The sequence below is a fragment of the Ictidomys tridecemlineatus genome, chromosome 13 (assembly GCF_052094955.1).
Source record: "Ictidomys tridecemlineatus isolate mIctTri1 chromosome 13, mIctTri1.hap1, whole genome shotgun sequence".
Taxonomy (NCBI): Eukaryota; Metazoa; Chordata; class Mammalia; order Rodentia; family Sciuridae; genus Ictidomys; species Ictidomys tridecemlineatus.
In genome coordinates, this window is record NC_135489.1 from 43474312 (window position 1) to 43497578 (window position 23267).

Below are 23267 nucleotides of genomic sequence, written 5' to 3' on the forward strand. Positions count from 1 at the left end.
GACTCCATCTCAAAATAAAAAATATAAGGGGCTGGGGATGTGGCTCAGTGGTTAAGTACTCCTGGGTTCAATCCCCAGTATCAAATAAGAAAGAAAGGATGGAAGTGAACTAAGAATCATTTTCCATTTGCTCCACAAAATAAAGGACAGAATCCCTTTTAAACTGTGAGTTTTCTTTTAAATAATTAGAAAAGTGTTTTCAGAAGTTCTAAAATATTTTGTTGCTGCTAGTCTTTTTAATAAAAAATACTGTTTAGTTTGATGCTGCCACAATCCAGAACTTCTAGGTGACAAAAAAGAAAAAAAAATTCAGTTAATCTACCCTACAGCATAAATCAAATTATATTTTAAAATTCTTCCCTGTAGAGAAAAAGAATCTGCAAGGTAGTCATACCAAGTAAAATGTTTTTAAATTGACCCCGGTCTTCAAATTCCCCAAACTATGCAGCAAATAATTTTCTCTACTCTACAAATGATTACTTTGGTTTTCTTAAGTTTTACATACAATGCTATAGAAAATTTTGCCAACATACAGAAAATTGGAAACTGATCATAGTTCTGGTTGGCCCTGTACTTGTAACAAACTCTCTACAATATTATCTTAGCCAGCACAAAAAAGAGAAACCAGACACTCAAAACTAGAATAAGAGGAAGTTCTAGGCAAGACTGCAGATTTGGCAAAACTGGTTGAAGATGACAAAACAATCAAGTTGAGTTTAGTAGAAACAGACACTGATTTAGAGGCTCATCCATGGACACAAAATTGTTGCATGACTAACTGTGAAGAAAATTCCCAAGTTATCTATGAAAAACAAAACCAAAATCCTTCTAGTACTAATAGATAAGGTTAGCAAAACTACAAGATGTAAAGTCAAAACACATAATAAGAGACACACTCTGTTAATGGATCACAAGATTCAACATTATAAAGATTTTGGTTCTCTCCAAATTGGCCTACACATTTAACACAATTCTAATAAAATTGGTGTTGCAGCTATGGTAAGTTGGTTCTAAATTTTATATGGGGGCTAGACATAGCTAAGTAATAGGCCACTTGCCTAGCCTGCATGAGGCCCTGGATTTAATTCCCAGCAAGACAAAATAAACAGCTGCTAACAAAGTTAGTTTATATGAAAAGACAAATAAATTAGAATGGTTTAATCTTGATAAAAAAAGAACAAAATTGAAAGAATTATACTATGTGATTTTTAAGACTTACTATAAGACTATAATAATAAAAATAATGTGATACTGGCAAAGAAACAGACAGATTAATGGAACAGAACAAAAAGAAGATCTGTATAAATACAGCCAACTGGATTTGATCAGGTTGGAAAACAATTCATTTGAGAAATATAAAAAATTCTCTTCTTGACCAAATTCTACCCATGTTCCTCTGAATCCACTTCTCAACTAAGCCTCAACACTGGTTTAAAAAGAACTAAATAAAATGCTGACATGGTTTGTAACATCTCAAGGTTGCATCCTTAGAATGATATCAATTCTTGAAGAAAGGGCCTACCTAAGAAAACTCAAGGCTGCCAAAAGAATTACATATTTGTTCTAGCCAGCACCTGAAGATGAGGCCCTTGTTGCCAGCCTCTGGAAGAGAAGTGCCTAACTTCAATAAGCAACAGTTAGCAAACTCAGATGGGTTTCAAATAGACCAAGCCCCGTTCCCATTTTAAGGTTTTTTTTCATTTCACTAACTTTACTGAGCTCCCACTCATGCCCTTCTACTCCCACATTCTCCATTTAAAAAAGCCACATCAATGTTAATATCAGCTCAATTCAAATAGCTAAGCTATTAAACCAACCTAGGTGCCTTTCAACAGATGAATGGATAAAGAAAATGTGGTATATATAAACAATGGATTATTACTCAACCATGAAGAATGAAGTTATAGTATTTTCCAGAAAATGGATGGCACTGGAGAAATAAGCCAATCCCCCCCAAACCAAAGACTAAATGTTCTCTCTGATAAGCAGATGCTAAGACAAAATAAAGGGGTGAGGGAAGAACAGAATCTCAGTGGAGTAGACAAAGGAGAATGAAGGAAAGAGAGGGGAAATGGGAATAGGAAAGATAGTAAAATGAACTGGAAATAAGTTTCCTATGTTCATATATGAATACACCACCAGTGAAATTCCACATCATGTACAACCACAAGAATGGAATCAGTTATACTTCATGTATATATGTCAAAATACACTCCACTATCATGGAATTCTAAAAAAAAAAAAAAACACAAATAAAAAAGTTAAAAGATACAAGTAAATGGCAAGACGAAAATAAATAAAATGCCCAGTAACTTCTATACCAATCAATGGAGGCTGGTTCCATTCAACTGAACCACTTTGCCTGTTGCAATAGCACATTATCAATAAAACTTATCCTTACCACTTTAGTGTCCAGCAGTCTTTCAACAAATGTACGGGCAACTAGACATCTATGCACACACATATATACACAAATTAATCTGGACCTAAACCTCAGACCTTTTATAAAAATTAACTCAAAATGGAAAACCATAAACATCTAGGAAAAAAAATAGGAGAAAATCTTCATAGCTTGGAGTCTAGCAAAGAGTTATTAGATATAATACCCAAAGTGCATCCATTAAAAAAAAAAAGTGACAAACTGGTCTTTGGCAAAATGAAAACATTTTGATCCGTGGAAGATACATTTAAGAAAATTAAAAGACCAGCTATTTTACTTCTCTGTCTTTAGCCTTTATTTGTCTTTCTTGCCTTATTGTCCTGCAAGGACTTATTAGTATACCATTGAAAAATAGTGGTTAAAAACAAATATCTTGTCTTTTTCCTAATCTTTGGAATAAAGTAGTCAGCCTTCATCATTAAGAATATTAATAGTATCCAGGCCCCAGTGGCACATGCTTGTGATCCCAACAGCTTGGTAGACCGAGGCAAGAGGATCATGAGTTCAAAGCCAGCCTCAGCAAGTTAGTGAGGCCCTAAGCAACTCAGTAAGACCCTGTTCTCAAAATAAAATATAAAAAAGGGCTGGGGAATCACAAACATACATGATGAAAAAGGAAATATCACAACAGACACTACAGAAATACAGAAGATAATTAGAAATTATTTTGAAAACTTGTACTTCAATAAAATAAAAAATGTTGAAGGCATCAAATTTCTAGTCATATAATTTGCCCAAATTGAATCAGGATGATATACAAAATTTAAACAGATAAATTTCAAGTAAAGAAATAGCAGACCCCATCAAAAGTCTACCAACCAAGAATAGCCCGGGACCGGACGGATACACAGCCGAGTTCTACAAGACCTTTAAAGAAGAACTCCAATTTATTTATTTACTCTCCAATTTATTTCAGGAAATAGAAAAAGAGGCAGCACTTCCAAACTCATTCTATGAGGCCAATATCACTGTGATTCCAAAACCAAGCAAAGACACATCAAAAAAAAAAAAAAAGGAAAACTTCAGACCAATATCTTTAATGAACGTAGATGCAAAAATTCTCAATAAAATTCTGACAAATAGAATACAAAAATATATCAAAAATATTGTGCACCATATCAAGTGGGATTCATCCCAGAAATATAAGGTTGGTTCAACATATGGAAATCAATAAATGTACTTTATCACATCAATAGACTTAAAAGATAAAAATCATATGATCATCTCAATAGACGCAAAAAAAGCATTTTGACAAAATACAGCACTCCTTTATGTTCAAAACACTAGAAAAACTAGGGACAACAGGAACATACCTCAACATCACAAAGGCTATATGCTAAGCCCCAGGCCAAAATCATTCTAAGTGGAGAAAAATTTAAGGCATTCCCTCTAAAAACTGGAACAAGACAGGGATGCACTTCTATTCAACATAGTTCTTGAAACACTGGCCAGAGCAATTAGACAAAAGAAATCAAAAGGATATGTATAGGAAAAGAAGAACTCAAATTGGCACTATTTGCTGGCGATATGATTCTAAACCTGGAAGACCCTAAAAGTTCTCCAGAAAACTTCTAGAACTAGTAAATGAATTCAGCAAAGTAGCAGGATATAAAATCAACACCCATAAATCAAAGGCATTTCTGTGTATCAGTGACAAATCCTCAGAAAGAAAAACGAGGAAAACTACCTCATTTTCAATAGCCTCAAAAAATAAAATAAAATACTTGGGAATCAACTTAACAAAAGAAGTGAAAGATCTATATAATGAAAATTACAGGCGAGCGCGCTACCGCTTGAGCCACATCCCCAGCCCCAAAATTAAAAAAAAAAAAAAAAAAAAGAAAATTACAGAACCCTAAAGAAAGAAATCAAAGAAGACCTAGAAGATGGAAAGCTCTACCTTGCTCTTGGATAGGCAGAATTAATATTATCAAAATGCACATACTTCCAAAAGCAATATACAGGAATCAAACTAAAAAGTTTCTTCTCAGCAACAGAAACAACCTGTGAAGTGATCAAATTCCAAAGACATTCCCCATAAAAATAGAAAAATAGTCATGAAATTCATCTGGAAAAATAAGAAACCCAGAATAGCTAAAGCAATCCTTAGCAGGAAGAGTGAAGCAGGTGGAATCTCTATACCAGACCTTAAACCATACCACAAAGCAATAGTCACAAAAACAGCATGGTATTGGTACCAAAACAGACTGGTAGACCAATGGTAAAGAACAGAGGACACAGAGACTAACTCACAAAACTACAATTATCTTATATTAGACAAAGGTGCCAAGAACATGCATTGGAGAAAAGATAGCTCTTCAACAAATGGTGCTGGGAAAACTGGAAATCCATATGCAACAAAATGAAATTAAACCCCTATCTCTCACCATGTACAAAACTCAATCAAAGTGGATCAAGGACTTAGGAATACAACCAGAGACCCTGCATCTAAAAGAAGAAAAAGTAGGCCCTAATCTTCATCATATGGGATTAGGCCCCAACTTCCTTAATAAGACTCCTATAGTGCAAGAATTAAAACCAAGAATCAATAAATGAGAAGGAATCAAACTAAAAAGTTTCTTCTCAGCAACAGAAACAATCTGTGAAGTGAACAAAGAGCCTATATCCTGGGAGCAAATTTTTATCCCTCACACATCAGGTAGAGCACTAATCTCTAGGGTATATAAAGAACTCAAAAAGCTAAGCACTCAAAAAAATCCAATCAACAAATGGGCTAAGGACCTGAACACACACTTCTCAGAAGAGGATATACAATCAATCAACAAATATGTGAAAAAATGTCCATCATCTCTAGCAATTAGAGAAATGCAAATCAAAACTACTCTAAGATATCATCTCACTCTAGTCAGAATGGCAGCTATTATGAAGAAAAACAACAGTAAGTGTTGGTGAAGATGTAGGGGAAAAGGTACACTAATGGTGGGACTACAGTGTATGATTATACAAATTACACACTGCAGTGTATGATTTGTCCAATTATATTGGACAAATTATTGGTATAGCCAATATGGAAAGCAGTATGGAGATTCCTTGAAAATCTGGGAATGGAACCACCATTTGATCCAGCTATCCCTCTCCTTGGTCTATACTCAAAAGACTTAAAAACAGCATACTACAGGGACACAGCCACATCAATGTTTGTAGCAGCACAATTCACAATAGATAAACTGTGGAGCCAACCTAGATGCCCTTCAGTGGATGAATGAATAAAAAAAACTGTGGCATGGAAACACAATGTAATTTTACTCAGCAATAAAAGAGAACAAAATCATGGCATTTGCAGGTAAATGGATGGTATTGGAGAAGATAATGCTAAGTGAAGTTAGCCAATCCCAAAAAAACAAATGCTGAATGTTTTCTCTGATATAAGGGGGCTGACTCATAGTGGGGTAAAGAGGGGGAGCATGGGAGGAATAGATGAATTCTAGATAGGGCAGAGGGGTGGAAGAGAAAGGGAGGGGGAAGGGGATCAGCAAGGATAGTGAAATGTGATAGACATCATTATCCAAAGTACATGTATGAAGACACAAATTGGTGTCAATATACTTCATATACAATTGTAATGCATTCCGCTGTTATATATAAATAAAAAAATTTTTTAAAGCTAGTACATATAGCCAGGTGCAGTGGTGCATGCCTGTAATCCCAGGGGCTTGGGAGGTTGAGACATGATAATTTCAAGTTTGAGGTCAGCCTCCGCAACTTAGTGAGACCCTGTCAGAATTCTAAGTAAAATATAAAAATAAAATATAAATATAAAAGTAAAATATAAAAAGGTCTCAGTGGTTAAGTATCCCTGGGTTGATTCCCAGTTAAAAAAAAAAAAAAAAAAAAAAACCTTAACAACAAACAGCACAGAAATCTTACAGGAAAAAGCAAGTTTAAACCCTAAGATATTGAATTTCATCCCTGTCCTCAGAAAAACTAAAATGCTGAACAATGGAGATACTTGGGAAAGCTGGGAATGGATCCACCAATTGACCCAGCTATCGCCCTCCTCGGACTATTCCCTGAGGATCTTAAAAGAGCGTACTACAGGGATACTGCCACATCAATGATCATAGCGGCACAATTCACAATAGCTAGACTGTGGAACCAACCTAGATGCCCTTCAATAGATGAATGGATAAAAAAAATGTGGCATCTATACAAAATGGAGTACTACGCAGCAATAAAAAATGACAAGATCATAGAATTTGCAGAGAAATGGATGGCATTAGAGCAGATTATGCTAAGCGAAGCTAGCCAATCCTTAAAAAACAAATGCCAAATGTCTTCTTTGATATAAAGAGAGCAACTAAGAACAGAACAGGGAGGAAGAGCATGAGGAAAAGATTAACATTAAACAAAGATGAGTCGGGGGAGAGAAAGGGAGAGAGAAGGGAAAACATATGGAAATGGTAGGAGACCCTCAATGTTACACAAAATTACATAGAAGAGGATGTGAGGGAAAAGGGGGAAGGGAAACAAGGGAGAGAATTGAACAACAGCAGATGAGGTAGAGAGGGATGATGAGTGGGGAGGGGAGGGGGGATAGTAGGGGATAGGAAAGGTAGCAGAATACAACAGTTACTTATATGCCATTAGGTAAAAATGTGAGTGTGTAACCGATGTGATTCTGCAATTTGTATTTGGGGTAAAAATGGGAGTTCATAACCCAATTGAGTCAAATGTATGAAAGATGATATATCATGAGCTTTGTAATGTTTTGAACAACCAAAAAAATGCTGAACAAAACATAGTTATTATATATAATTATTCTAATTTACCACAAAGTATAAGACTTTGATTTCCACCCAATTCTCGTCCTTACACTCTCTTTTTTTATTCTGCTTCTTCTTAATTTCTTCTGAGTAATCTGGAAGTTAACCAACTTAAAATATCCGTGCTGAGATTTAAAAAAAAATGTGATATGTATACACAATGGAGTTCTATTCAGCCATAAAGAAAAATGAAATTATGTCATTTGTAGGAAAATGGATGGAGCTTGATATAGGCCAGACTCAGGAAGCCAAGGGTTCTTTTTTCTCTTATATATGGAAGCTAAAGAGCAAAAGGAAAAGAAATTGTTGGGTGGGTAAGCAGGAGGGAATCTCATAAAAAACAAAGGGAATAGAACAGAGGAAAGGGACCAGTGGGAGGGTTAAGAGAGAAGGGAAATGGGAAATACTAGGAAATTATATTGGACAAATTATATTGTTACATCATATGCAGGTATGAAAATGTAACAAAGAGTCCCAAGCATCATACATCATTATAATGCACCAATAAAAATATGGGAAACAAAAATATCATTGTCAGTCTCGAACTATCTCTAAAGAGCTTTGCAGACCACCTACCTAAAGTGTTCCCATGGCTAATATTTTTAAGCTGCTCATTTTTTTCTCATGCTAAATTATGATGTCCTTGTTTCACAAGCAGAGCAAGTATTTTTACATTTGTTTTAAATACTCCCCCACCAAAAAAGAAAAAAAAAAAAACCACAAAAACAAATGAATGAGGTAAATTCAAAGAGCAAAGTAACTTCCCCAAAATGAGATCTATATAATGGCAGAATGAATAGAAATCCAAGATTCCTTCTCTAAATTCAGTGCTTTTTTCTTTTCTATACTATGTACCTCTTCTACCCTGGGACAGTGATATGTCTCTTTAGACTCACACACATTCTTAATCTAAAAGTTAAGATACACATCTCTTGTGAAAATATACATTAAAAAAAAAAATCTTGTGTAGCCTTCATGGTTCTGGGAAAAAAATCTTCTGGATAGTAACCGAAGTCTTCCAAGGTCAACATGCTAAATCTCAGATTCCCAAATCACGGCATTTTGTTTAACCTTCACTGACCACTTAAAGGGAAAATAAATAAAAATTAAAGCCTCCTTTTTTCTCCTCCTAGACAAATGGTTCTATATGATCTGTAGAAAAACAATGGCAATAAGAGCAGCATGTGGGAATCTGCTGGAAACACAAATTTTCGGGCCTTACCCTGGGTGTGGGGCATAGCAATCTGTATTTTTACATGCCCTCCAGATAATGTTCATGCACATTAAAGTTTGAGAATCACTGTCCTAGATTACTAATGCGTTAATTGTTGTTTCTCAGAAATGTCATACAAGAGCTCTTTATAACTTCTCATTTTAAGTGTATCTTCTCGGTCTGGGGTTGTAGCCCAGTGGTAGAGTATGTGCCTAGCATGTGTGAGACACTAAGTTCGATCCTAAGTACCACAAAAAAATAAAACAAAAGTCCATCAACAACTAAAAAAATTTTTTTAAGAATATCTTCTCCATTCTGCCACAATTTGATTATGAGAAAAAATAAGAATGGACTTATTTTTTTCTTCCATAATGGAGATTGAACGCAGGGGTATTCTAACTCTGAGCTACATCCTCTCTTAGTCCTTTTTCAAGTTTTATTCTGAGGCAGAATTTTGCCAAATTGCCCAGACTGGTCTCAAACTTGTGACTCTCCTGCTTAGCATCCTAAGTTACTAGGATGTGCCACCATGCCTGGCTAGAATGTACTCTTAATGACAAATTTGCTTTTGCCCCATCTAATGTTCCATGCATTTGGGCCCATGCAGAAGTAACATTGTGTAAATACAATTGCTATGTTAATGGTTAGCTTAACTATTACATTTCACGGACTCTCTATCTTTTCAAATTTCATACTAAAAATAACTTTCCCTCTCTCATAACTAAACAATATATTTTCTAAATAGTAATGAGCCTTATAATTCAGTATATCATTTCTTACACAATTTATATTGCTTTTTGGAAAGTTGTAGGGTTTTTTTAATATCCTATGATTTCCTTAAACAAAAATCTTAAAAAGGTCTTCACAGCACTTGTTTCCTAATCTCTTATATATTTCAATCATTTAATGCTTATTCTTTTGCCCAGTTCCTACAGGTTGCTCTGCAAAGACAATGTGCCAGAAGGTATATGGCTTGTATTCCTTTTTCTCCCTTCTACTGTCTGATTAAAAAATGAAAGTGGGAATGCTAGGAATTGTTAAAAAGAAATAAAGAAATTCTTTGTCTCACTTTGCACAGATGCACTGAACTCACATTTCCCAAAGGAGAAGAAGAAATTTAAAAGGAAATGAAGGCCACAAAATATATAACAAATGTTTTAAGAAATCAGGATTTTTGAACTGCAAGGTCAGATGGCTTGCTCTGCAGAATTTTGGATGATGTGGTAAGAAAAGAAAACACTGAGGGCTAGATGTTAATCTAGGACATACACCACACATTTTGGACAAGTCTGCAGCTGTATTAAACAAAGATGTGCTTGCTTGTTTGAAATTAGAATTTAGCAATTAGTAATCTATTTAAAACTTGTCATAATGGTGAAATGGAAGAATAAGAGCATTTACATTTTAGGCAAGGTATCTAGGACAATCCCCCTGCAAATGGAAATTCTGAAAGTGTTAGTATTAAAAATTTAAATTTATAAGACATAAAGAATCTATTTTTTCTTTAACTGAAGCAAAAAAGACTATTGAAAAGATAAGCACCTACATTTGAAATGAAATATTTGCATGACAAGGATATTCACAGACATTTTACCGGACAACAAGGTTTTTAAATAGATAACCCAACCGGTCAGGTCCATAAGAACACTATATTGCAAGAGCCACTTCAATGAATTGAGAGCAAGAAAACCCAGAGATAGTTTATTTTTATTAAAGTACCTAATGAGAATGACAAGATTGAAACATATCAACAGGAAGAACTGAAAAAAATTTTGGATATCTCCATTTAAAACCTACCCCATTTAACACAATTCATCCGCATAAGAATTTAATAGCCTTTAAAATCATATTAGAGAAAAGGATAATCTCAAGAGAAAGGATCAAGAGCAAAACTCATCCTCAACGGCTGAAAGCAAACATAGATTATGAAGGTGATTCAGGTTATGATTTAATATTTATATGATAAATATCACTGCTGAAACATTTCTAGCATAAATAAAGCCTACAACTTCTCTAAATAGTTCTTCAGAGTTCTTCATTTATTCTATACTGGCATTAACCTGTTTCCTCTGATGAGCTTGATAGGAAGAAATTACCAATTACCTAAAAGGGAAAGCAAAGCAGCTCTAAATTAATCACCATAAAGAAATCTATGCTAATCTTTACAACTCAACGAAGACAACTGTCCAGAGAGTCAAATGGGGAAAGAATAACAAACCAAACTATTATAGTTTACATCAAGGTGACAGTGGTTAGTGCATAACCTTACGCATTACCATACAAGAGAACAATTCAACTCCATATTAAGGTAGGGACAATATGCAACCAAATAAAATATGGTACCTTTGTGTAACTGATTCTGACGGGGAGTCCTTTGAACCTTAAAGTTACTAACAGCTTTGGGGACAGGAAGATGACAAAAATGACAATATTTAACTTTCGAACATTTGCAACTAATACAGAGTGGCTCTGTTCTTAGACCAAAGCCATGTATTTGGTTACCTTTTTGATCAAAGAGGATTTACAGCAGGAAGCAAATAGAAAACTTTCAAGATACTCTGGAAAGAAATTATATTTAATTCTTTTAATGTTGCTTGAAAGAAAGTGGAGGTGCAAAGGGAAAGAAAATAAACAGGTTTGCTACTACCTGTTCTCAATAAGAAAGGCAGTGGGGTTTTGTTTTGTTTGTCTCTCTGAATATTCTTTGAAAAATTCTGTCTACCAATTCATGCCTCAGGGAATAATTAAACAGAATACTTAAAAAAAATCCAACAAACAACATACTCAAAAAAAAAATTTAAACAACACCAAAGGAAAAACTGACCTAAGATACAGATGTTTATGAAGGAAGAACAGAAAGGGTGAGATCTTTAAGGTTAAAGGGGTAAGCTTTCAGAAACATGTTTTCCAAAAAGGGAATACAAGTAGGAGAAAGTGAGGTAAGTCTCCAGGCAGCCCTTAATTAAAACAAAGAGCAAGATGGGGTTTTATATCCCCAAATAATCTATCAACAAGCCAGGTTTGCTTAATGAAAGAGACAAGTACATTTCTCATATTAACATTTTTAGATAAATTTTCCACTGAAAAGAATTTAGTACGAGAAATATTTAGTTGAAAATAAAATGGTTTCAACTCCTTTTAATGTTTTCCCTTTCTGGCATTCCTTGTCCCAACCCTGATACCTCTCTACCCAGAGTTCATGTATTTCCCTTCTGTATGTTAATGAAAACACAACACACTGATTGTAAGAATCTTACTAGATTTCCATTTGTTTTGCCTCAGCTCCTACATTAATCCAAACAATAAGGGCCTTTAAAACATTCATAAATAACCTGCTGCTGCTGGCACCTAGGAGCCAAGTGCAGCAATGTTAAGCAACAACAAATTTCATAGTTCAAGAGGCACAGTTAAGGAAAAAAGGTTGCTCAGGAAATCACTCTTATTTAGCACAAAGATCCTTAAAAATTGCATGAAATCAGTCAAGTAACTATAGAAACCAATTTCTTCAGCTCCATATCACACGTCTCACACCTCAATTGTCTTTATTATCGTCTGCTGTCAGATCCTTAATCAGAAATGTGAACAGGCTTGATGATTTATTCAGGAGTGAAAAGAATCTGTAGGTCAAGTGAAAATTTTCATGCATGCACACACTCATGCGTGTGTGTGCGCGCGCATACACACACACACACACACACACACACAATCATACACACACCACATCTTCAACCTTAGGTACTTTCATTTCATTCTGTTCTCAGCAGCTCTGGGGGCAACTCCAGTGAGATCCAATATTAAGGCTCAATTAAAATAAGCTCCAATTAGTGGAGTTTTTTCTCTGGGGCTAGAAAAGTCAGGAAATGGATATTGGGAAATGTAAAAAGTCAGCTACTGAGAGGAGGCTGCAGACATAAATGAACTTATTTGTTGATTTCTACAGTTGCTATGCAGAGGCCTCTGGGAGTAAAAGCTTAACCAGTCTAAGCTATAAACTAAAACCCCTGCAGCTAAACATGAACTGTGTGAAACAAGGGCTCCATTCCAGAACAGAAAACTGCTGGGCCCAGAAAATTAAAAGCCAGAGGCATTTTCCATTTAAAACTAAATCCCAGTACCGCCTCCCAGCCAAAGAATTATAAGCAGTATCAGATTTACAAAACGAACAATTACCCTGGAAAAATGTAGCCTATTGTACAGTCCCAGATGCTAAATCTCAAAAGTTTCTTCTTTTTTTTTTTAATCCCACACTATACTCCTCCAAGTACACTGCTGAAGTTTACAAAGAGTCATTTCTAGACAGGCCTAAGCCTTGAAAGTAAATTTTAAAAAGAGAGCACATAACTCATTGACCTCATTTGAAGTACTGCCCTTGCCTTCAGCAGTTCCCGTCCTTCCCCAAGGCTTCTGCAAATGGTATGCAACAGCAAAATAAACCCTGACCTAATTGCCAGGAGAGAGCTGCCAACCTTCCCTCAAACACAAAGGCAAGCATGGTGACTTGAAAGTCCTACCTCTTTGGCTTTCTGCTTTAATCTCAGCTGTTCTGGATCTTCTTTATTGGAACGACTCTATCAAAGGAAAAGAAAATTTTAATAGAAATTACGAGCATCTAAACACCATAGTCGCAGTTAAATATTTAATAAATGACAATTTCACTTGTGATTGAAAATCCTAGCTCCAGGGGCAATGCCTCAATCCAGTCTAGCTGCACTCCCGCCCTTACTCCCCCTTCATCATCTGGGCCGGCTGCTGTGTTCTAGCCTGGAGGAAGCTTATACTGAAATGATGCTAACAATGTCAGTCAGGTCCAGTTGAGGCATGACGTTCTTGTGGAACACTGGAAACTAAAAAATGGATGGTACACATGAAGAAAAAGAAAAGAAGAACTGTTGGCGCCCTAAAGAATGAAAACAATAACACTGGGCTCATCTTCAGGTAAAGGAAGTTTGGGAAAACATGCTATTTCATGGACCATGAAAATCAAGAACTTCAGTCACCTTGAAACAAATCTCTCTTTTAAAAGCATAATTTTAAAAAGGAGGAAATACATTTTAACGTTTTCATTAAAGTATCTTCTCTATAACATTTATTAGAATGTCAGGCACAAGTAAATGTTCATAAATGTTTACTGACTGCCACTTTTCATAAGATTGGCATAAGAAAACAAGCTATTAGCTATACATAATTTAATCATAAAACAAAACGTAATAAACCTCATTTCTGATATCATAAATATATATTCACAAGAAAACATGCTTGGGATACGTGGACCTTTTTATTCATCCTAACAGTTACTTAACTCCTATAAATCTGTGTATTTTCTCTATAAAATTCAATCTTCACTAACTAAAGACAGCTAACAAGCTAAAAAAAACTAAGAAGTATTTTATTATTTACTAAGCTTAACTGATATTTTTATGAATTTACCAATACCTTTGTTAAAGAAAAGCACAACGGTTGGAGGGTTTCCTTTGTTAAAAGAAAGCAAGAGGCTTCAGCATGGCTTTTAATTTCAAACACGTAACTACCTATACTAAATTGTACCTAAAGTATGCATTTTTTTTCTCCATTTTAATTCCCAATCTACTAAAACAACTTTGTCTGGGACTCTTTTGTTATTCTATCTATAATATTGAGAGAATGAAAATGTGTACATGCTTATAGATAAATATGCATGTACATGTGTGTATATGATTGTTTGCTCCAGCATAATGGGCACATTTGGGTATTACATCTTTGTTAGTCATCCACCATTTATTGGTTATTCATAGTATAAATATTACACTATGGATCACTGTTCTTCACTTGATATGTATGATATGTAAAATTTTAAATGAGTAAAAATACAAAAAAAATGCTGATACTGATAAGTGCTATAAAGAAAATAAATAGAATGATGTGATAGAACAGACAAGACTGGTGAGTACCTCTTTAGTTGACAGGGAATTTATCTCTGAGGAGTGATATTTGAGTAGATGTCTGAATGAGAAAAAAGAAGCAGCCAAGATCTGGGGGAATGACATTCCAAGTAGACAGCATAGCAAATACTAAAGCCTTATAATGGAAACAAACTTGGGTATAACTGAATACAGTGAGAAAGCCCCTATGTTTGAAATAGAAAGTTTAAAGGGAAGAAAGATTGAAGATCATGTGTTGCCTTGTAGGGGAGTTAATTTCAGTTACAAGAACAAGCCACTGGAGGGTCCAAAGCACAGAGGGAGTCGTCCCTAAGGTGCCTTTCAAAAGGGGTCTTCTGCAGCTATGTAGAGGGGGCACTGCAGGGATTCAAGACTGAAGAACTGGCACCCAGTGCAATAAGAAGACCATTCCAAAGCAACTGTTGTGGGTAAGAGACTGAGTGAGAGAAAAATGAATGCAGACTGAACTAGCATCACAGCAAAGAAGACAATGATTAGACTGGAAACACATTTTGCAGGTAAAGCCAAATAGGCTATTGATGGGCTGAATATAGAAAATAAAGAGAGGAAACAAGGATGACTCTTAGGACCCTTGCCTAAGCAATAAGAAAGGATGGTAATTTAAACTTTCTGAGAAGCCAAAGATCTAACAAAGAGCAGATTTAGGGGGAAAGAACCCAATGTTCAGTTTTAGATGCCTAATTAGAAACCCTGGCAGACACAAGCTTGGCATACTCAAGGAACAAAAAAGTCAGTGAGACCTCCAGGGGTGGTAGCACATTTCCAGCTACTCAAGAAGCTGAGGCAGGAGGATCACAAATTCTAGATCAGCCTTTGCAGGTATTGAGATCCTCTCAAAAATTACAAAAAGGGCTTAGATATAGCTTTGCATTAAACACCCCTGGGTTCAATCCCTGGAAGCAAAAGAGGCAGGAATAAGGTCAGAGTGGAGTGAGTGAGAGGAGCAATCTGAGGCAAGAGGGAGGTGTGGGCAAGATGATGTGAGGCCTTATCAAATTTGGTAAAAAGTTTGGATTTTATTTTTAATGCAATAAAAGACAATGAAAGATTTTTGATTTTGTGATGAAAATATTATTCTCACAATAGTATGATGAAGAAATTGTAAAAGGGAAAGGAGATCAGTTAGGAGGTATTATAAAAGTCCAAATAAAAGATGTTTAGGTTACAGTGGTGATGGTGGTGATAAAAACATCACCACGGACACATTTTGGGAATGAACAGGAAGTGAACTGAATATGGGAAGAAGAGAAAGAAAGAAGCTAAAGATGACTCCTAGGATTTTTGGCTTGAACATCTGGCAAATGATGGGTGTCATCTACTGAATTAAGAAAAGCTGCAAGAGGGAGGGAAAAATCAGAGTCTTTTTGGACATAATAAATTTGAGATGCCTATTAGCCACTGAAGCAATATGAAGCAGGCAATTAGCTATAGAAGCCCAGAATTTCAGGATGTATACTGAATTGGAATTAATCTTACAAGAGAATTAAGAGAGAGGGAAAGACCTGGGACTGAAATCTGGGGCATTCCAACACTTAGAAGTCTGTCTGGTGAAAAATGGAAAAGCCAATAGACCAAGAGAAAGTATCATACTTTTTATCCAATAATAACTACTAGACCAGTATTTAATAGTTTATGACCTTGTTTATAGCACTTTAACTAGAAATAAAGCACCAATAAACCACCTCATTACAATGGCTGAGTGCTTGCTTATAGCACTTGTGGGCTCAAGGAAGAACATCCTGTCCTATTTCCCTGCCTGTCCCAGGGCAGGGGTCAGCACTGGGGCTGAGGCTAAGACAGTAGAAACTGCAAAGAGATAGGGCTATTGTGCCCACATCCTTGTGTAGGGCTGAGGCACCTTACCAAGATATGGGCAAGTGGCCAAGAATACAGGTTGGTAAAAGTCTGGGGCACTTCATGGAAGCATGGGTCAATGGGTGTGATGATTAATCGAATGGACAATGAAATGGGGTTGGGAGAATTACTAGTAAGAGAGATGACAGCAACATGGCTAGTTCAGACATTAGTCACATTAGTTACATTGAAATACTGATCAGTTGAAAGCTAAATTGATTCAGAACATACATTAAACATATTAAAGGTGATAAGAGCCAAGTTACTGACTACTGGAGAGAGTTTTTACAAACATGGAAAAGGTAGGGTAGAAAGAACCCTGAGGTACTAGATTACAGTTGGAGGAATCCATCTGAACTCGTGATTGTATTATATACACACACAGATACAGGAACAATTATGAATGTATGGTTGGTTACATATATACACATACTACAAATTCCTAGATTTGTTCACTGAGAGGGTCTGACACTCTGTTAAGCAATGACAATAGTATATATCTAATAGTGGTTTCTGACCATTATCTTCAACTAAAAAGAAACAGGATTCCTTACAGAAATAGTTCATTGCAGGGCTGGGGCAGGAATAGTAAAGGCTGGGCCTGTAATAGCTTGAGCCAGAAAGTAAGAACATGCTCAGTGACTGATAGACATATGATAAAGGACCAAAGTGCCACCTTGAAAAAGTCTCCCACTCAAGCAATTTTTAAATATCAAAATAATGATAGTGCTAGGCTCGGTGGCACATGCCTCTACTCCTAGGGGCTTGGGATGTGGAGGCAGTAGGATCCCAAGTTTGAGGTCAGCCTCAGCAACTTAGCAAGGCCTTAAGGAACTTAGCGAGACCCTCAGCAGCCATATAAAGATCTGGGGGAATGATATTCCAAGCAGACAGCACAGCAAATACTAAAGCCTTATAATGGAAACAAACTTGAGACCCTGTCTCAAAAAATAAAAAGGGTTGGGAATGTGGCTCAGTAGTTTAGCAGTGAGACCCTATCTCAAAAAATAAAAAGGGTTGGGAATGTGGCTCAGTAGTTTAGCAGTGAGACCCTATCTCAAAAAATAAAAAGGGTTGGGAATGTGGCTCAGTAGTTTAGCAGTGAGACCCTGTCTCAAAAAATAAAAAGGGTTGGGAATGTGGCTCAGTAGTTTAGCAGCAGTGGGTTCAATCCCTAGTACCAAAAAAAAAAAAAAAAAAAAAAAAAAGGATAGTAATGGATTACAACTGGTTGAATGACACAGAAAATCATAATCCCATACTGATATGACTAAGGTAGAAAAAAAACTCTTTTATATAGTAGAGTACTAATAAATGTAGGTAAGCTAACAGAAATAAAGAATTAGCATTTGGCAACCATCACAGAGAGGGCTAATTCAGGCAGATATCACAATGAACACTAAGGCTGATACATGGAAGATTTTTGAGGAATGGAATGTTGATATCATCTTAAATATCTTCCTATGAAGATATTTGTGCTCAAGGAAGAACATCCTGTCCTATTTCCCTGCCTGTCCCAGGACAGGGGTCAGCACTGGGGCTGAGGCTGAGACAGCAGAAACTGCACAGAGATAGGGCTATTGTGCTCACATCCTTATGTGGAGTTGAAGCACCTACAAAGGGGGAATTGGTCAATTTAAAATGGAGGGAACTGGAAGGCACCTACATGAACAGGTGATCAAGGCTGTCTTTTGATACAGTCAGCCAAGAAGAATATAGCATCATTTCTGTGCATTTCTGCCAAGAATGCATGACTCTGGTCAAAAAGAAATACCAGATGAATCCAGGTTGAGGCTCATCCTGTGTTTAGAAAGTAAGGTCTATATTGTTGAAAATTGTCAAAGACATGAATAAAGACAAAAAGACCAACACTAACTGAACGAATATGAAAAGAGATAACAACAAAATGCAATACATGTTCCTGAATGGAAAATGGAACATGAAGGAAAAATAAAGATACAGGGGAGATAGCTGGTGAAATTAAGTCAAGGGTCTATGCAATTGATGGTAGTGTTACATTGCTGAGTTCCTTGGAGGTTTACAAAAGAGACTGTCCTTATTTTTGCAAATACATACTAGAATGTTTGAGTGTCTGAAGACTATTTTCAAATGGTTCAGAAAACAATTACTTAGTGCCAGTAGTTATACAACTCTGAATATACTTTAAAAGTTCTAAATCGAGAAATGAAGGAGAGAAGACAGACATATGGACAAACTAATGAAACTTTATGTGTGTGTGCGTGTGTGTATTTAGAAATGGTGGAGAAGAGGAGAGATGAAGCAAATACAGTAAAATATTAAATGGAAAAACATGGGAAAGGGGGCTGAGAATACAATCCTGCTCAACTTTTCTATAGATATGAAATTAGTTCTCAAAAAAGTAATCAGTACCCTGGGCATGGTGGCACACACCTGTATCCCAGTGTCTTGGTAGGCTAAAGCAGGTGGAGGGTCACAAGTTAAGATCTAGCGCTCCTGGGTTAAATCCCCAGTATCACAAAAACAAATAAAAAAACAACTGGAGGGCTGGGGTTGTGGCTCAGTGATAAAGTGCTTGCCCCCAGTATGTATGAGGTACTGGATTGGACTCTCCATATCGCATATAAATAAATGAATAAGATAAAGGTCCATCAACATCTAAAAAAAAAAAAATATATATATATATATATATATATATATTTTAAAGCAATTAGTACATAATTAGGATCAAATACTCTAAAAGGAGAAGCTTCTAAGAAAACTAGATATCAAAACTAAGGTGCTTCCAAAAAAAAAAAAAGACTAATGTTCAGCACATTTAATACTTCTTACAATGACCCTAAGCATGGAATTACATAATGCAAACTCTAGCCTAATTAAGCTTTTACTCCATTTGGCATTAACAATTGTGGAAACATTTCAATAAAGGAGAAAGGAAATAAGTAAGTATATAGTCTCACTTGTTTGTTCTCTATTCCTCTCTAACTCATTTCCATCCATCTTATATTTTAGTACATGTAATCCAAATTATTCCTAATTTTATCCACAATGTTTCTGTCTACTTTCCAATTTTCTTTTCCTGAACTGTAACTTGGCACATATCAATTCTTACGCTAAAATTTTACAAAATATTTTTACTTGGGAGGTGGGGTGGGTGGGTAGGTATGATGCCTAACTCCCAGGAAATGAAAGTGAAGAGACAAAAGATTATAACTCATTGAACTAAATTAACTGAAAGCCACTGTACCACACCATCCTGGCTGTGAGACATACTATTACTAATTTCATTTTAAGAAATCCTCCAGAGAAATCTAAAAGCTTAATAAAACGAAGACAGCCAACCAATGATAAAGCCAATTCTGACCTCACTGCCAGGCCGCATTCACTCATAAATTATGTAGGCCCTTACCTTGGCTGCCTTAAGTAACATTTCTCTTTCTTCTAAATCTTTTCTCTGTTTCTCCAATTGATCCAGCTTTTCAAGGAATTTGAGCTGTGACCGAGTATCACTAGACAGAATATAATTTTCACTTGCCTGGAAAAAAAAAAGTTTTTACGATGATCCTGTGCACAATGCACTGTACATTAGATATCATTATAATTTAACTAAAGACAATAACATCAACACATATAGGAAGCTAAATTTTCAGGTATTATTTTTGTTTCTGATAAGCAAACTTAACAAAACAAACAAGTAAAAACCAGGAATCTTTATCTTCCTTAAAATTTGAGAGATGATCTAACATTTACATTTCAAAGAGATTTTTCCATTAAACCTCATTGGGAGCTGGGGTAAACAATTAAGCCAACCACAAGAAGAAAAATGCAAGAGTATACCATTTACCTATAATTTAAAACTTTTTAGTTAAATTATTGTTGATCTTAGCAGAGCTTAACATGAGTAATTAAATCTTAGGCCTATGAAGACAAAAAGCAAGAAACAATCACCTCACTGAAAAATAAACCAAAGACGAAAATTATCACTCTGGTTACCTGGTTGGGTTAGTCTAACCTTAATAACTGAATACAACTTCTATCAAAATACAACATAAGACAAGCTGACAAATATTAAAATCCCAAAACCCTGTTTTGAGAATCCCATTAAGGTCTGAATTTAGATAGAACTGTAGTCAAAGAAAGTAATTGTATAATCTGTGAGAGTCACACAGAAGTATAATTGTCTTAATTTTTCCATAAAATGATAAAATCTGATATGCTAAAGTATAAATCACTGCTTTTCAGTCTAAATATTTCCTTAGCCTATGAGTACCTTTCTGTCCCTATCTGTCCTCTGTCCACCTGTATGTGGTCTGATGGGCAGCAATGGTAGGGTGGGGAAGAGCACAGGGATATTCCTGATTTCTTCCCCCTCATTTTTTTGCTGAACTGGGAATAGAATCCAGGGTTTTGCACTTGCTGGGCAAGCACTTTACCACTAAGTTGCATCCCCAGTCATTTCTTTTTTAATTTATTATTTACTTGGAGACGGAGTTTCTCCAAGCTACTCAGACTGGTCTCAAACTTTTAATTGTCCTGCCTTAGCCTTCTGAATAGTCAAGTTTATAGGCATGTTCATTGTGTGGGCTTCCCAATCAATATTAAACTCACCCTACCATATATTCACTCAGTATTTCAGACATGAGAAGGCAACTATATAGCAGAAAAACTGAATGTTAAGTTCAACAGTCAGTGCCTGGCCTGGAAATCAGTGTACAGCACCACTCCCATCTTTGCTTTATCCCCAAGCTTATGGCTGATTCAATTAACTGGGAATGAGAGATTTCATATGCCCAAGATTCTTTTTAAATTAAATTTTTATTGTTGGTATTTAACTAGATCAAAAGAGTATTACATAGTTTAAGGAACAAGGATGTATTAGTGCTACTTATTTTACTTCATGCTTAATACACAAAGAATTCCCAAATGTTTTTTAAAGTTAAACAATACAAGATAGAATATGGAACACATTATAGGCCAACCATAGAGGTTAAACATAATAACAGTGGTTTCTCAAATACTTCATCTTTACCATTTTTGTGTTCAGACACTCTGGAGATAGTTTACTGACAGGATTTAATGTAGAAAAGGACAACAAACACTAAATTAAAAAGGGTGCAGACTTTTTAAATTTTAACCCTATCACATTCCCATTTTATTTCTTTTTTCTCCCAACTGCCTCTGGCATTATACATTCTTCCTTTTCTCTTCCAGATACTACTAAACAAAGGAGTGCCTGTCCTGTTCCCACTGAGTCCCTAACCCTTTCTAAACAGCATTAACCCCAATTTTACTACATTCCTTTACCTCAGCAGGCCTCACAAACTGAAGACTTGTGTACCAAAAGAGTAGGGCTTTACCAGACATACTTATTACATATTAAATGATTTACAATGAAAATGTGTAGCCCCAAATAATATCAACACCATCAAGTGAATCCCATCCAAAGGAACCACTTATAGTACCTTTCAACCGGAAAATAATGAAAGTTCTTCATGGCCACAGGCATACAGAAAACTAAAATGTATCTTCAGTGGGAAAACACCTGGCAGCAAGATCAAAAGCTTTGTAATGCATGCCATTTTTTACTTCTTTACCCAAATATCAGTTTATAGTTTATGATTAATTAGAGAATTATACCTAACCAGGTGAAAGATTATCAAAAGTAAATGGTTCAGAGAAGAAAGAGATGGTGATCTCTCTTTTTAATACATTCAGTGACTAGAATTTCTTACATTGTATGGATAAAAATAAATCCTATCTAGGATGAACTAAAACACAATGACAAGGCTAAATCTTTGATGCAAAGATTATTACAATTAAAATCTACAGAATAAAGGTGATTTTGAATTAAATTCAAGTATCATTAAATTAGTTTTATTTCTGCTTAATAAAGAATGACAATCCTTTGTCTTTCTACATATGCAAATTCCAACAGTGGCATAGCTGTATTAAGGAATGTGTGAGGAAAAGTGGGCACGGGGAAAATCAATCCGAATAGGCAGTGTACAAGACAGGGTTAAGGAAGTATTAGCTTTAAGCTAAGTCAGTGAGGTCTTCCAGGTGGAGTAGATACTATCCATTTTTGCGTAGGGCAGCTAACGTCTTGAAACATATGTTATTGATAAACAACAGAAGAATTCTATCTGATGGCTATATACAATAGAGCTCTGAGTGGCACTCAGAAAACATTACTTGGAAAAATTATCTTCCATACTAAATTGTACACATTACATTCTGTACAGAAACATTCCACTATAAATGATGACGTACTCATGTATTTCTCAAAAAATGATTAAGGTAGGAACAAAGAGATTTCAGTTGTAAAAAATGTTTCAACACACTTTTAAAAGAGTAAAGGGCCAAAAAGATGACTATAATTTCTTCACGTTACAAAATTAAAGATATTAATTCAAACTAGGTTTGAAAGGGTTTAGGATGTTGTTTATCTCCATGGTAACCACTTAGAAAATATACAAAAATGGATGAAGATGTGGCTTGGTGATAGAGCACTTACTTGGCATGCATGAGGCCCTGGGTTAGATCCCCAGCAAAAGAAAGAAAATATACCCAAAAGAAAATCAAAATGGTACAAGGAAAAAATATCAATTAAACAGTAGGGAATACATAAAATAAGTAACAAAATAGCAGAAGTGCTTTCTTAGTAATTATTTTAAATGTAAATGGATTAAACTTCCCAGTCAAAAAGCAGAGACTGTCAAGAAGTTGGGGGACTTCGAGGAATAGGGGGGCACAGACAAACATGATCCAATTACAGATATTGTCTTCAAGAGAAGAATTTAAGATGAACACATACCAATAGAGTGAAAATTAAAGAATGAAAAAAGATATTCCATGCACATAAAACCAAAAGGAAGCATTGGTATTTATGCTAATATCAGATATATAGACATTAAGTCAAAGTCTGTTATGAGAAACAAAGAAACTGGGTGTAGCAGTGTGGGTCTGTAGCCCAGGCTACTTAAGGGGCTGAGATAGGAGGATCACTTGAGTCCAGGAGTTCGGGGTCAGCCTGGGCAACACAGCAAGCAAGACCCCAT

General features: G+C 35.7%; 1 protein-coding gene across 1 annotated transcript in view; it reads right to left on the minus strand.

Annotated features, from left to right (window-relative positions):
* Taf4b (TATA-box binding protein associated factor 4b) overlaps positions 1-23267 on the minus strand; it is a 131612-nt gene that overhangs the window by 36696 nt on the left and 71649 nt on the right. The window contains exons 12-13 of the mRNA XM_021728930.3: positions 19619-19744; positions 12949-13005 (exon numbers count right to left, since the gene is read on the minus strand). Of these exons, the coding sequence (XP_021584605.1) occupies positions 12949-13005; positions 19619-19744 (183 nt within the window). The remainder of the gene's footprint in view (positions 1-12948; positions 13006-19618; positions 19745-23267) is intronic.